Source organism: Rhineura floridana, chromosome 13 (assembly GCF_030035675.1).
Source record: "Rhineura floridana isolate rRhiFlo1 chromosome 13, rRhiFlo1.hap2, whole genome shotgun sequence".
NCBI lineage: Eukaryota > Metazoa > Chordata > Lepidosauria > Squamata > Rhineuridae > Rhineura > Rhineura floridana.
In genome coordinates, this window is record NC_084492.1 from 2,220,753 (window position 1) to 2,237,236 (window position 16,484).

Sequence of the window (16,484 nt, forward strand, 5' to 3'; positions counted from 1 at the left end):
GGATTTGTTCTTCATAAATCCATGTTGGCTCGTAGTAATCACTGCATTGTTTTCAAGATGCATACAGATTGACTGCTTTATAATCTGCTCCAGAGTTTTTCCAGGGATTGATGTTAGGCTGACTGGTCTGTAGTTCCCCAGTTCCTCCTTCTTGCCCTTTTTGAAGATAGGGACAACATTAGCTCTCCTCCAGTCATCCGGCACTTCACTGGTCCTCCATGATTTCGAAAAGATAATAGAGAGCGGTTCTGAAAGTTGTGGAGGAACTCCTGCAGATACCATCTTATCAGGAGGTCCATCCTGCACAACATGGGAAGCGGACCTTCAGTGTTGCGGCACCAACCCTTTGGAATTCCCTCCCCTTAAATATTAGACAGGTGCCCTGTGTTATCTTTGCAGCGCCTACTGAAGACCTTCCTCTTTCAACAAGCCTCTTAAGTAGAGATCTTATCCCAGTCTGCATCTGTGCTGGAATTGCTTTTTAAAATGTTTTTTAAATATGTTTTAAGGTGTTTTGTTTTAATATGTTTTTAAAAATGTTTTCTTTTATGATTTTACAAAGATAATAGACAGGGGTTCTTAGAGTTCTTCAACTGATTTGAATTCGTTCAAAGTGATTAGGTATTCCTTGACTGTTTGTCTATCAATCTCAAGCTCCAATTCTGCCCCTTCTACTTCATGTTTCCCAGGAGGGTCATAGACCCTTTTTTGGGACAAGACTGAGCCAAAGTAGGAATTGAGCACTTCTGCCTTTTCTTTGTCATCTGTTATTTTGCCATCCTCATTACTATGGACATACCTGAAGAAAGATTTTTTGTTGGTTTTAGTATCTCTTGCTAACCTCAGCTCATTTTCAGCTTTAGCCTTCCTGACACCATCCTGGCAATTCCGTGATACCTGCCTGTACTCATCCTTTGTGGCCTGGCCTTCTTTCCACTTCCTGTATCTGTCCTTTTTTGTTTTCAGGTCATCCCTAAGCTTTTTGTGAAGCCACATTGGTTTCTTCTGCTGTTTTCCCCCTTTTTTCCTTGTTGGAATTGCTTGCCATTGGGCTTTTAGAATTTCCTTTTTTAGAAACTCCCACCCATCTTGGACTCCTTTTCTCATTAGGGCCGCTTGCCATGGAACCATACTTACAATTGTTCTGAGTTTATTAAAATCAGCTTTCCTGAAGTCCAGGGTGAGCATATGGCTACTCTCAGCTTTGCTTCTGTTAAAATCAAGAATTCAAGTATGGTGTGGTCATTTTCCCCCAGAGTTCCTATAACTGCCACTTCATCCACCAAATCAACTCTATTGGTTAGCATCAAGTCAAGGATAGCTGATCCTCCACTTTCTGTAGAAGAAAGTTATCTTCAACACGTCAGAAATTTCTTGGAGGGGCCGTGTTTGGCAGAATTTGTCTCCCAACAGGTATCAGGATAATTGAAGCCCCCCATTATACATCATGCCTCCTTGAAACATTGGCAATTTGTTTTTCAAAAGTTACATTCTCGTCTTCTCCTTGATTGGGTGATCGGTAGTAGACTCCAAGCACCACATCCTTTTATTACTTGCCCCATTAATTTTAAGCCAGATACTCTCGGTGGAGCTACCAAGCTCATTTTCCTGTATTTCTGTGCAGGGGTATATATTTTTAACATATAGTGTGACTCCACCTCCCTTTTTATTCCTTCTGTTCTTTTTGAACAAGTTATATCCTTGAATTGCTGTATTCCAGTCATGGGAGTCACCCCACCAAGTTTCAGATATACGTATCAAGTCGTAATTACCCTCCTGTATTAAGAGTTCAAATTCGTCCTACTTGTTTTCCATACTCTGCGCATTAGTATACAGACATCGAAGATCATGTGATTTATGGCTTGGCTTTATTTTTCTGAGGACTGTTACTGGGCCCTATTAGAGCCGATCTCTCTGTTCCTGTTACTGTGCACAAGCCTTCATCAGTCGTTACCACCAAGTTTACATCTCCTTCCCCCTTAGGATTCAGTTTAAAGTCCTCCTGATGAACTTCTCCATGCTGTGGCCAAACACATTCTTTCCAGGAATTGATTGTACTGAGAAAATTAGTAACAACAGCCATATCCTGTAGTCCACTGAGCCTCCTCAAACTTTTCTGGTGCCTCAGCACTGAGGGTTTTCAGGAGATATGTACATATGTAGATCCATTATCTATTCTAAGCAAGTAGCCAAGATCCTTCTCTATAATGCAGAATGTGAAAGGTGGGGAACAAAGGAAGTCTAAGTGGAAGCCCTCTGCATCCAGTGCCACAGGACCAGAAACACAATATGCTGATGAATGGGAAATTTCACCCATTTGCAAATCACTGGGAAACCTGACATGTACCTGGATTTCTGAATTCCAAGAGAGTGTGCAGGTGAAAGCATTTGGCATCCAGATACATATCCTCCTTTACCTGGAATGAGGTGTGATCGATCCTTCCATGGGCTGCAGTTTTAGACAGTTGATTCGTCCCTCTGAAAAGCGAGAGCTATCTCTGAAGGAAAAACTGTAGGTCTCATTCTCATCATTGACAATATTGACACTCTCACGAGCCTCGTGCCCTTAGGGAGAAAGGAACAGCAGCAGAAGGTTAGGTTTTGAGTCAGTTCCCAATGAAATTTACTCAGACTTTCCTTTTGGTTACTAAAGTAAAATCTTTTTTTTTTTGCAATTTTAACACACACAGACAGAGATGTAGAAAAATATAAATGCATAGGGCAACATGCTCCTCCAAGCATTTAGGCTCCTTCACAACAAACTGTCTTAGCCAAGCCACGCCACGACTGTTTCTAGGAATGTTCATAAGGTTTTTTAAAATTTGATTTTATTTATATTCTGCCCTATCTCATGGACTCAAAGTGGAGCAGCATGGGGGAACAAAGGAAGTGGACCCACCAGCACCAAACTTCCCACTGCCAGTGACCCCAAAGAGCCATCGGGTACAGACATCCCTGCTGTCCCTGGACTGGAGGTCCCCACACCAGTTGTTTGGGTTCCTGACCAGGTCAGGGCAACTCTCATTTCCCCCAGGGCCACAGAAGCTGAGATGGTGGCAAACCAGATAGGAGCTTCAGGCTCACCACTTAGCTAGTTTCAGGAGCTGCTTCGGAGCTCACACTTTTCTGAATTTTACAATGCAGTTCTCCAACAAAATAAATATACAAAAATGCTTATATAGGGGAAAGCATAGATAAAAATAGTGAAAATATAACATACCAAAATATTAATGAAAGTAACAAAAATGAATTCTATTGGGCAAAACTGCATGCACAAATATGCACAAAAATACTTAAGAATTTCCATACTAATTTTTTAAAACACAAACACCTCACAACCTGATGCAGAAATATGGCAAATGGAGCTTTACACTATAAAATTGAGAAACAGAGAGAAGAAACAGTTTTTCTTACCATAAACAGTATTTTTCATGGATGACAAGATGTTTCCTAGCAGGCACTGTAGCTCCCCCTACAGCTCAGACAGGCAATGCTTCCAAAGACTTTGCTCCTCCCCCCTTGTTGAGGCTCTGCCCCGTTTCATGGAAACTAATTGGAGGTGAAACAGAAATAGGATCTCTATTGGGATTTTTTTGCTGGAATCTGTCAGTTCCATGAGGGTTGGCCACTTCTAAAATATAGTCCCTGCACTGGAAATCAAGGTCCACAAAAGGACCGATAGAGAACAGAAGGTCACCTGGAAAAACGTGTCATCTTTCTTTGAAGACTGCACTTTGGTGTGCAGTAAGGGAGAGGTTTTTCTGTCCAGAGCTCAACAAGGGAAGCAGGGGGAAGTAAAGAAGATACTGAGGGAAGAGAACACTAAGGAGATTTCTTTTAAAATAAAAATGCAAGGAAAGAGTGACTAAGACATAAAGAAAACAAATTTGAGGGGAAGAAAGAACAGCACAGAATAGTTAGAGAAGAGAACTCAGTGAGGAGAGGTCTCTGACACGATGTTCTCCAAGCTAAGACAGGAAACAGACTGAGCCTCAACAAGAGGAGAGGAGCAAAGTCTTTGCTGAAGTGTTTCCTGTCTCAGAGCTGTGGGGGAACCTACAGTACCCTGCCTGTCATCCATGAGAGAAACTGAAATTGAGATTCCTCCATCCCTCACTGCCATGTCTATCCTTACCGATCAAGAGCGAGTGGAAGTTCAGGTGGGATCTGTCCAGAGATACAGCAGGATCCATGGTCTGACCCACCAGGAGGAATGGGACAGAAATGTTCTGTTCAGGGATTGTAAAAGTCCAAAAGGATTCTGTGATGTTCAGATGTTGAGGGATGAATTCAAATATGACCTACAAGTGAACAGGCAAATGGAACACTGTCACAGTTCTGCTCTTGCTAGTGGCATTTTGATAATCTGGTGGCATTTGAACTTATTTACCTAAGACGTTTAGATCCATCCCCTTTTACCAGTGTTTTCAAAGGGTTCATACAAGTGTTAAAAGATCAAATACAACAATGATAGAAAATACAAAAGACAACCAGCAGATAACAGATAAAGAGCTTAAAGCTTTAAATGTTTAAACTACTTTTTAGGGATGTCTTTGCCTGGTTCCAGAAAAGAACTGGTGCAGAAAAAATATGGATGGGTCACTGGACCGTAATTGTGCTGTAGTGTCAGTGGTGAAACATGGCATTTTTGCCTTCTTTCCAGCCCCAACTATCTAGGATTACAGGCACTCTTAGGAGTGGTGGCAAATTCTGCAGCAGATTTGGGAGTTAATTCAGGCAAAACCTAGTGTGGAGTTTGGGAGAGGGACTTACCCAGTTCTGCAGAAGGTTCCGTATGGATCTTACTCAGTTTGCAACATCATCAGTTTGCACAAAGGCCTAGAGACCTCCATAGAAGAAATGCACTTAGAGAGAGGGCCTGTATGTTTCAAGTGCATGTGTACACTGCACCTCCATCACCCTGAATACCACTCAGCAAAAGCACAGCAGCCCAGGGAGAGGTTGATTAAGCCCCCAAGTGCAGTGACTTATCCACCCATTCCATTCAGTTATAAGGGAGAAAGGAAAGGGGTACACTCATATGGACTTCTCTGCCACTCCTGAGTCCTTGCAAAAGGTGATCTGATTGGTGCTGTGCAGGCCATTGCTGGATCAGATGACCAGGATACAAGCCAACCCATGTGACTACTTAGATAATCCCATGTAGCCAGTAAAGAGATGATGATGATGATGATGATGATTTCTTCAATTTATATCCCGCCCTAGAGCCGAAGCTCCCTGGGCAGTTTACAACAATTAAAAACATTAAAAACAAATATTCAAATTGAAAAACACATTTTTAAAAAGCAATTTAAAAACACATGCTAAAATGTCTGGAAGAAGATGAAAGTCTTGACCTGGCATCGAGAAGATGACAGTGCTGGCGCCAGGCGCAGCTCATCAGGAATATCATTCCATAATTTGGGGGCCACCACTGAGAAGGCCCTCTCCCTTGTTGCTAGACTCCCAGCTTTCCTCGGAGTAGGCACCCAGAAGAGGACCTTTGATGCTGAACGTAGTGTACGGGTGGGTTCATGTCAGGAGAGGCATTCCATCAGGTATTGTGGTCTCAAGCCATGTAAAGCTTTATAGGTTAAAACCAGCACCTTGAATCGAGCTCGGAAACATACAGGCAGCCAATGCAAGCGGGCCAGAATCGATTTTAAATGTTTCAACCATCTGGTCCCTGTTACCAATCTGGCCACTGCATTTTGCACAAGCTGCAGTTTCCAAACCGTCTTCAAAAGTAGCAGAGCGCATTGCAGTAATCTAACTTGGAGGTTACCACAGCATGGACAACTGAAGCCAGGTTATCCCTGTCCAGATAGGGGTGTAGCTGGGCCACCAACTGAAGTTGGTAGAAGGCACTCCGTGCCACCGAGGCTACCTGAGCCTCAAGTGACAGAGATGGTTCTAGGAGAACCCCCAAGCTATGAACCTGCTCCTTCAGGGGGAGTGCAACCCCTTCCAGAACAGGTTGGACATCCACCATCGGGTCAGAAGAACCACCCACTAACAGCATCTGAAACCCGACTGAAATGGATCCAGATAATCGGTCTCATCCAAGAGTGTCTGGAGCTAGCCTGCAACCACTCGTTCCAGGACCTTGCCCAGGAATGGAACATTTGCTACCAGCCTATAGTTATTAAGATTTTCTGGGTCCAGGGAGGGTCTCTTCAGGAGTGGTCTCACTACTGCCTCTTTCAGGCAGCCAGGGACCATCCCCTCTTGCAAAGAGGCATTAATCACTCCCCTGGCCCAGCCGGCTGTTCCATCCCTGCTAGCTTTTATTAGCCAAGTAGGGCAAGGATCCAGTACAGAAGTGGTTGCATGAACCTGTCCAAGCACCTTGTCAACATCCTCAGGCTGTACCATCTGAAACTCATCCAAGAAATCGGGACAAGGCTGTGCTCTGGATACCTCGTTCAATTCACCTGCTATAACATTGGACTCTAAGTCTGGCGGATGCTAAAGACTTTATCCTGGAAGTGCCTAGCTAATTCATTACAGTGGGCCAAATCCCTCAATACAACAGGAATAGCAGCCTCTAGATCCTGGAGGGCGCTGATGAAGACACTGGTATGAACTGGGGTCAAAAGGTTTCTGGGGACAGAGCAAATTGAATTCTGAAATAACAAAAAGGATGTCCAACAACTATTCAGAAAAAGAATCTGTTAAAGCTGAAGTAATACTGAATTGGAACTAGCCATTGACCATGGAATGGGGAAAAAGCACTAGTGGATGAGCAGGTGACCTGATGACCTGTCACATCAGGTAGCTAGCAGTCAACATAAATCTGTCGCTGATTTCTAGCCTATAGCACTCCTTTGTTTCCATGGGAAGTGAATGCTATTGGGGGCAGGTGACACTTGTCAGAGATACTTCTAGCACTTGGGTTCTTTAACCCCAAGCCCTGTTCAAGAGCCCAAGTGCTAGAAGGTGTCACTGGCAGGCTGGTCCTTAGTTAAAGTATGGTGAGCTTTACATTATACATTGTTGCCCTATTGCTAAGGTACAAACTTGTAGATTGCAACAGGTGGGCCTCTGGGTTGGTTTGCTGGAATATGAATTACCAGAAGAGGCACGTGAAGTATAGAAAAGGAGCATGGCATCCTTCTGGGTCTTGCCCTTTGCATGTCTAGTGTTCACAGCATAATAAAGGTGACCCCACTAGGCAAAGCAAGACTCAGAGACAAGAGACTGCAATCCCAGCATGATGTTTCCTCTGCCCACTCACCTCCACTCTTTTCTCTGGCCGGAGCAGGCCCCGCTCTGTAAAGCAGATGAAGGCGGCATGCTCTTGTTCCTCCTGCTGCTCACAGGTCCACTGGAAAGAGTAGGAGGCATTGGTGGGATTCATGAGGGCAAAGGTCCTGCCAGTGACATGGAAGAAGTGACATCAAACACACATTAGGCTGTCAACACTATTTTTAAAAGGTATCCCTCATTTTAGAAAGACCCTTTTTAATATTTTCTTTTCATTCCTTTTACAACAATATGCAAAACAGCCTAAAAAAAGTGTCTTCATTCTCCATGCCTCTGATTAAAATTTAACCTCAATCAGTGAATCAAATAAACCTGAGTTGATTAATCTACATCAATAAAAGCTTGCAGCCTTGATGCAAATGAAAGCACCTGACTCATTTATTCAGCACAGAGGTTACTGTCAGCTAGTGTTCAGATTATTGGACAAAGGTAGGAGAGGCCTTTGTGAAATTCGCAAGCTTGAATCACTGACTCTCTCCAATTTTATCCAAATTATGACACTGTAACCTTCCAGATAAGTAGGTAAGTAGCCTCAAATCAGAGGAGCAGATGGACTGACAGGCATCTGAGACACTAGGAGCGGGAGTCGTTTCACCCTCCAGTTCGACTGACAGAGCAAGAACCACTCCTCCGCCCATTATCAATGAAGAGCTGACCATCACGCTCTACTAACTGGGTAAGCCTTAAACTGGGAACTTAATGTCCAAGAGGAAATAAACACAACATCCAGACTAACATTACCATGTACTGTGGAAGACATGACAAAACAGCCTAAACATGTTAACGATGTAGGACGGAGGCAGAAGCCCTAGTACCACCCCCTCACAAAAATAAGCAGAGGATTGGAAAATGTATCGGCAGAGGAACGCAAGGTGGGGAGAATGTCCTCCACTGCCAACATCAAACAGAAGTTTATGGTAAGAAAAATTTCCATTTTTACCTGATGGCAGTGGAGGACATTCTCTTTTAGGGATTTATCAGAGCAGTCCCCTCATCACTGGGTGGGCTTCCTCTGCCCCCATCTACTGCTGAATGATCCTCTGAAGAACCTTCCAACCAAATGCCGCATCAGCTGATGAAAAACTATCTATTTTGTAGTGTTTCACAAAAGTATGTGGTGTAGCCCTAGTAGCGGCCCTACCAATGTCCTGTATAGGAAAATTGCCCTTAAATGCGGCAGAAGCTGCAGCCCCCCTAACTGAATGTGCCATAAGACCACCAGGATGTTCCTTGCCCAATGCTGAATACACTTGGGAAATTGCTGACTTCAGCCACCTTGAACTGGGAGAGGCAAAGACTTTCTTTCCCGTAGATGGCCCCAAAAGGCCATGAACAAGGTTCCTGAATGACAGAATTAAAAGGCGACCCAAATAAAATCTCAGAGCACGTTTCATGTCCAAGGAATGCCGCTGTCTCTCCTGAGAGCAGGAAGGACTTGGACAAAAAGAGGGAAGGACTACTTCTTGCAACCTGTGAAAGGATGAGTTTACTCTGGGCAAGAAGGACAGATCCCGACGCAAGCACCTTGTCTTAGTGGAAGATGCACAGTTGTGGATTGACTGATAAAGCCCCCAGCTGTGAAGCCCACCTAGCAGAAGTAACTGCAACCAGGAAACCTGTCTTGAAGATAAGTATGCTCAATGAGCCTGTAGCCATAGGTCCTAATGGGGCCCCCATGAGAGGTGACAGGACCCAGCAAAAGTTCCAGGTGGGAACACAGTGGGCTACCTGATGGGGAAAAAGTGCTACACCCTTGATGAACCATTTATAAAGATAATGGGAAGGAGTATTTCCCCCCATACTCGAGAAGATACTACTCAGTGCAGCCACCTCCCTCTTGACAGTACTCAAGCTCAGGCCCTTGTCTAGGGGACACATTCAAACTCCTCATGGATTGATGAGGTAATCATCTGAATTTACTCCAAATTGTAGCTATTGAGAAGAACCAACTGCTCTTATTAATACATTCCACATATAAGTATTGCAAGACCTTGATGGATTTACATTTATATACTTACAGACTGTGGCCTCCTAGAGGAGCCAAAGGGTTCTTCTGCTGTTGCCCTGGAAACACTCCCTGGGCCCTGACATGCTGGGGCCCTTGGGCACAAGCCTGCCCCAGGCCCCAGTGCTCCCCTTCTGTGATTCGTGGCAGGATCGCTGCACACCCCACCATTCTCTTGCTTAACCTACCTTTCTCAGTTGTTCTGTGGTTGCACACACAGTGCTGACCTTAACAAAGATGGCAGCTGAGGTTTCCCTAAGGGGCTGAAGCCTCTGCCACCATCTTGGTTCATGGCAGGGGTGCATGCGTGCCATCAGCCAAGATGACAGCAGAGGCTTCAGCCCCTTAGGGAAACCTCAGCCGCCATATTTGTTAAGGGCAGCACTGTGTGCACAACCGCAGAACATGGTAGGTTAAGCAAGGGAATGGCGGAGCTCTGAAGCTCTCGCCATGCGATCCACAGCAGCGGTCCTGCCATAAATCATGGAAGGGGAGCAGAGGGGCCCCTCAGGAGCCACTGTAGCCCCAGGGGCCCTCAGGCCAGTGCCCCACCTGGCAGCCCTTTAGAACCGGCCCTGCTGACATTTTAGGACTTGAGGGGAGAGAGTCAGTTCTCTAAAATGTGTTGTAATGTTTTTTAATTCTTTTTCATATTGTATTTTAGATTTTGTAACCTGCCCTGGGACCTATTGGTGAGGTCGGGCAATAAATAATAACAATGGGAAGCAATTTAATACTGATATTCTAACACCGTCAGGGAACAAGGGCAGAAAAACCTGTCCCCACACTGGCCAATCTAAGGAGAAAAAACAGTCACAGCCACTGGAGGGTGTTCAGGCTGCTAAAAGCAAAATGGCGCTCCCACCTTTTTCTGTGGGGAATAATAGCAGTGTTTGTGAGGAGAAAGATAGTAGTTGAGTCGAGTTCTTTATTTGCATGTAGCCATAGGCCATTGCACAGTACAAAATAAACGAAGTAGGCAAAATAGACATTTTAAAACCAAGAAACACAAAACATGCGGTCACGTCGGGTTTGTGGCCAGGACAGTTTTCACATAATTTGCCCTTAACTTTTTTGCAGCTAGAGCAAAATTAGCCACGGCAATTGTGACCTGCTTATATCTGTTAAAGTTCAACCACCAAACTGTCAAAAGGTATCCCCCCTCTAGAACTAATAAAAGCAGCTAAATTTTTTTCCCTGGGGTGCTTGTACAAGAGGCAAAGAAGCACATAGTGGACTAAATCTTCAGGTACCTTGCAGCCTGAGACACAATAGCGCTCCTCTAGCAGGATTCCCGCATATCTGCCCTCGAGATAAGCTGCGGGCATAGTTTGAAATCTTAGTTCTGTGAAGGCTCTTCGTAACGGGGCACAGGTCAGAATATCAAAAGAGGATGACATAGCGTGGTTGGGTTTAATTAGAGGAAACCAGGGTGAGAAAGGGGCTGCCACAATTGATGCCCTATCTTGGTTCGCATCGTGGTTGAAAACCCAATTGCGAAGCTCAGAGGGATTGAAGCTTAGTAGTTTCCTTTGGGTAAGGTCATAAATTTCTAATAACTCCCAGCACCTTTGGGCCCAACCCCCAACCCGCTGCTGGTCTTGCCAACAAAGCTTTGTGAGAGAGCAGTCATCCATGATAAAGATCCTTCTCCAGTATCTTAAATAGGCCAGATCAATCTTCGCTGCCAGGGAAGGGAGGCCGAGTTCTGCTCTTAAATGGGCTGATGTTGCACCTCGAGGAAGCCCAGTGATCTGCCTCATAAATGTGTTTTGAAAGGCCTCAAGATTTAACTGTATGACCCCAGAGCTCTGACCCAAATAGGATTTTTGGCAGGACTTTAGCCACAAAGATTTTTAGCATTGGGTTGACTAACTGGCCACCGCGGGTGTAGAAAACCTTTCTTAGTTGGCCACTGACTCTGGCGCCCAGTAATTTGGTAACCTCGAGGTGATGTCTCCACGAGAGCTTATCGCTAAAGCATAGACCTAGGTATTTAAAGGTTTTTACCTGTTCAGGAGATTGACCTCATTTAAGGTCCAGATGGATTTTGACCTATTATGTTTCCCACAAACCATTATTTTGGTTTTAGAGTAGTTGACATATAAGTGCTGGGCCTTGCAGTATTCTTCCAGACGGGTCAGCATTCTTTTTAGACCGATTTTATTTAAGGAGAGCAGGCATCGGCATAGAGTAATGACGAGATCTTCCTGCTCCCCACTGATGGGGGGAAGAAAGTGGGAGAAGCCATTGTGGGAATGATGTCATTTATAAAGAAAATGAACAGGAAAGGAGCCAATATGCACCCTTGTTTGACTCCTCTCCCGACTTGGATTTCTCGGGAGAGGGTTCCATTCAAACCAAGGCGGACCCGCAGGGAATTGTCTTGGTGGAGGGATCGGATTAACCACAATAGCCTTTTATCAATACCGGACTGCCCTAATTTATGCCACAGCAGGTCCCTGTCGATTAAATTGAAGGCTGAGGTAAAATCTATAAATGCCACATACAAGGACTTAAGCGGCCCCATTTTGGTCTTTTTTATTAGATGATGGAGGACAAAAGCGTGATCTACTGTGCTCTTGCCTTTCCTAAAACCAGCCTGTTCTTTGTGAATGATGGAGTATTTAGTATCCCACTCTAACAATTTATTTAAGAGGAAGCGCCCATACAGTTTGGACGTCACATCTAACAAACTGACGGGTCTATAATTGCATGGATCCGAAGGGTCGCCTTTCTTAAAGATAGGCACCACTATACTGGTGCACCAGCCTAGAGGGATGGTACCAGTGGCGTTTATATGTGAGAAGAGTATAGCTAAAATTGGGCCCCACCAGGTGAATTCTGAGAGGAATAGCTCTGGGGGCAACATGTCCTCCCCCAGGGCTTTACCAGCACGGACGGTCAGAATTAGGTCCCCTATGTCCGCACTGGTAACGGGGGGCCAGGGCGGGAAGGAGGATGGGTCATCAGTAATAGATAGAGATACCGAAGTCGTATTCCCAAAGGTGGCACGAAAGTGCGAGACCCAAGATTCCTGGAGGATGGGGGGGATTGGCACGAAAAAGTTCTGGGCAAGCCCCTCTGGACTAGCCTCCAGAATTCAGAGTTGTTTCTTTGGAGTAGTGCCAACCCCAGGTCCCGCCAGTTGTTAGCAAAGAAAGCCTGTTTTTTCTCTTTGAGCAGCATCTTGTATGCCCCTTTTAGTAAGAGCAGGCGGGAAATAGCTATTTCGGAATTATTTCGCCTGGTTGTTCTAATCTGGGCACATAGTTCTCTTTTCTGGATTTTGCAGTCCTTATCAAACCATGATTTAGGACCGATAGAGATCCTATCTGTGGCTGCTGTGGTCACCAATGGTTTGAGGGCAATGATAGTGTCCTCATATGTCTTATGGATAGCCTCTGGAGATGTAAGGGCCGATTGGTGGGCCTCAGTCAGCACAGACTCTAATAACCGTCTTACATCAGTCTTGATTGCTATGGACCACTTAAGTCGCTTTAGCCCTTGTAAGCTGCCTAGCATCAGGGCAGTTATGTGTGAATTAAGATGGTGGGCAAGGCCGTGGAGAGTTAGTCTCAGTGAAAGGTGATCACTGTCCGATCTATCCTCCACAGAAACTTCCTTGACAAAGCAACTAAAGAAGGCGACCCCAGGATATAATCTACCACGCTGGCTCCCTTATCTGAAATTGTCAGGCCCAGGATGAGACTCAGGAACCAGACCAGGGGTTGTAAGTAATTCAGTTTTTATTAGAGTAATGTCCAAACAAAGACTGCGTCTTCTCATGAAGCAGTACAGAAATACAGGTCCTGCGGCATTGAGAGAAAGTTGACAGAGCAAGGAGCTGCTTCCCGCTTGTTCTTTAAGAAGGGGCCAAACGGGCGCGCAACCTTTCGCTCCTCCTTAACTGCCCCTCAGGTACTACCCGCCTTCCCCCCCTTCTCTCTTGTCTTTTCAGATGTCTTCGTGTGCGCGGCGAAGGGGGAAGCATCGGCCCCTCCTCTTCTGAAGGTTCCGATTCCAGTATGGGGAATGGGGGGGCTGATGGTAAACTGCCTCGCGGCTTTTCTGCCTTGGGCAGCCCTCCCTCTTCCCCCTTCTGTTCTGAGCTTCGGAGCAGGGGAGGCGTGGGAATGTCCAGGGACGATTCTGAAACTCCAAAGCTCTCAGGCTCTCCGTTGCTAAGCAACCCTATCTCTGGCATTTCCTCTGCTTCGTCTTCGCTCCACTCGGGCGAAGTTGCTCCCCCTCCTCCCTGCCATCCGTCTGAATCCCCTTCTTCCAACCCCCCGGGACCCCAACTCTGCCTCCTGACATCATCCCCTCTCCCAAGCTGCCCCCCCCTTTTGCTGACTTGGGCCGGTGGGGAAAACGTTGATGGAAAAGTTTTACCAAGTCTGGAGCATGCACATCAGCTTCATCTTCCCATGATCTATCAGCTGGTCCATAGCCTTTCCAGTGAATCAAGTACTGCAACTTGCGGCGTCTTATTCTGGAATCTAGGATTTCCCCAACTTCAAACTCAATTTGCTCATTTACCAGGAGCTAAGCTCCGGGATGCTCCTCCGGCCGTAACTCACTGGGAGGGGCGGCTTTTGTTAACAGGGATCGATGAAACACAGGATGTATTTTAAACGTGTCAGGTAGCTTCAGTCGGTATGCCACGGGATTAATTTGAGTTTCTATTTCAAAAGGACCTACCCTCTTGTCTTGTAATTTTCTACATTTACCTGGCATTTGGAGAAAGCGGGTGGACAGCCAGACCCGATCTCCCGGCTGCAGGGGGGGCCCTCCTTCCTGTGCAGGTCAGCAACTCGCTTGTACTCTGTTTTGGCTTTGTTTAACTGTTGTTTCAACGTCTGTTGCGCCGCCTGCAATTCCCTAAGAAAGTTCTCTGCCGCCGGTACCAGCATACCCTCTGAGCTGCTTGGAAAGACTTTAGGATGGAATCCATAATTAGCAAAAAATGGGGTTTGTTGAGTGCTGGAATGCAGGGAGTTGTTGTAGGCAAACTCTGCAAAATGCAAATATGATACCCAATCAGTCTGTTGATAGGACACATAACTACGTAAATATCTTTCCAAAATGGCATTCAAGCGTTCCGTCTGGCCGTCTGTCTGGGGGTGATGGGCGGAGGAGAGTTTTAACTCCGTCTGCAGCTGTTTCCACATGGCTCTCCAAAATTTGGCTGTGAACTGAGTTCCTCGGTCTGAGACTACACTGTTTGGCAACCCATGCAGCCGGTAGACTTCTTTGATGAATAACTTGGCCGTTTCTTTAGCCTCTAAGGCCCCTGCACAAGGAAGAAAATGTGCCATTTTGGTGAGTAAATCTACCACTACTAGAATGGCTGTCATTCCTTGGGTAAATCAGTTATAAAATCCATGGATAGGTCCTTCCAGGGTTCGTGTGGGACAGGTAACGGTTGTAACAGTCCTGCTGGTTTTCCTGTTTGTGTTTTTGTCCGCATACAAACAGAGCAGGACTTTACATAGTTTTCAATATCCCGACGCATTTTAGGCCACCAAAAGTCCTTGGCCACGTTCTGAATGGTTTTGTAAATCCCAAAGTGTCCCGCTGTGACGGAATCATGGCACTGGCGTAGGATTCTGAGCCTTAATTCCCCTTCTGGCACATATCTGGCTGTTTTGAACCATAACAGTCCATCCCTCCAGTGGAAAGTTACTTCTGAATCTTGATCTTGTCCCGTCTCCTGCCTATATCTTAGCATGTCTACATCATCTTGTTGTGCCTTTTTGAGTTCCTCTTCCCATGAAGGCTGACACGATCCCAACGTTAATTTCTCTGGCGGGATCACATACTGAGGCTGGTCATCTGATTCACTTTCTTTGAATTGTGGCTGTCTGGATAAGGCATCTGCTCTCTGGTTTTTGGCTTGGGCATGATAAATAATCTTGAAGTTGAATCTAGTGAAGAACTGGGACCACCTTATCTGTCTCTGGTTCAACTTTCTGGCTGTTTGGAGGCTTTCCAGATTCTTGTGGTCAGAGCGCACTTCAATCTGATGAGAGGCCCCCTCTAGGTATTGTCTCCAGTTCTCAAAAGAATCCTTGATGGCCAGCAGCTCCTTCTCCCATACTGTGTAGTTCCTCTCTGCTGGCTTTAACTTCCTAGAGAAGTACGCGCAGGGGTGCAGCTCCTTTCCCCCTTGGTCTAATTGCAGAAGGACCCCCCCGATGGCAAAATCCAAAGCATCTGCTTCCATGACAAAAAGGCGGGTCGGGTCAGCAAAGCGCAGAATGGGCTCGGAAGCAAACCTTCTCTTCAGCTCCTCAAAGGCCTTGGTGGCATTCTCTGTCCATTGAAACTTCTTCTTTCCCCTTAAGCAGTCAGTCAGAGGAGCTGTTAATTTGGAAAACCCTGGAATGAACTTTCTGTAATAGTTGGCAAACCCTAGAAACCGTTGTACATCCTTTTTGGTAACAGGCAGGCCCCAGTCCAATATACAACTTACTTTCCCTGGGTCCATCTTCACGCCTTCCGCTGAGATTCGGTACCCAAGAAAGTCCAAAGACTTGAGGTCAAATCCACATTTCTCTAACTTGGCATACAAGTGATTCTCTCTCAGTCTCTTCAGCACCGTTTTCACATGCTGATCATGGTCTTCCTGGTTCTTTGAGAACACCAGGATATCATCTAAGTAACAGATTACATACGTGTCCAACAGGACTCTAAACACGTCGTTCATAAACTTTTGAAAAACTCCTGGACTTCCACAAAGCCCGAATGGCATGACCAGGTACTCAAACTGACCATAAGCGGTCAAGAATCCCGTTTTCCATTCATCTCCCTCCTTCATTCTGATCAGATTGTACGCTCCCCTCAAATCCAGCTTCGTGAAGACTTTTGCGGAGCGCAGTCGGTCTAGCAGCTCTGAAATCAGGGGCAGCGGGTAGCTGTTAGGGATGGTGATCTGGTTCAATGCATGATAGTCGTTACAAGGTCTGATTTCCCCCCCTTTCTTTTTCACAAACTATAGTGGCGCTCCAGCAGGGGACTGTGAGGGACGTATGAATCCTCGCCTCAGGTTTTTATCCAGAAATTCCTTCAGAGCCTCCCTCTCAGTCTCTGTGAGGGAGTAAATTTTCCCCGATGGGATGCTGGCTCCTGGCACTAGATCAATCGCACAGTCATAAGGGCGGTGAGGGGGTAGAGTCTCTGCCTCTTTTTCATCAAATACCTCTTTGAA

The 16,484-nt window shown here is 45.8% G+C and overlaps 1 protein-coding gene across 1 annotated transcript in view; it reads right to left on the reverse strand.

The window, feature by feature from the left end:
- HYDIN (HYDIN axonemal central pair apparatus protein) overlaps window positions 1–16,484 on the reverse strand; it is a 426,739-nt gene that overhangs the window by 50,637 nt on the left and 359,618 nt on the right. Inside the window, exons 70-72 of the mRNA XM_061594057.1 lie at window positions 7,238–7,373; window positions 4,136–4,301; window positions 2,418–2,565 (exon numbers count right to left, since the gene is read on the reverse strand). Of these exons, the coding sequence (XP_061450041.1) occupies window positions 2,418–2,565; window positions 4,136–4,301; window positions 7,238–7,373 (450 nt within the window). The remainder of the gene's footprint in view (window positions 1–2,417; window positions 2,566–4,135; window positions 4,302–7,237; window positions 7,374–16,484) is intronic.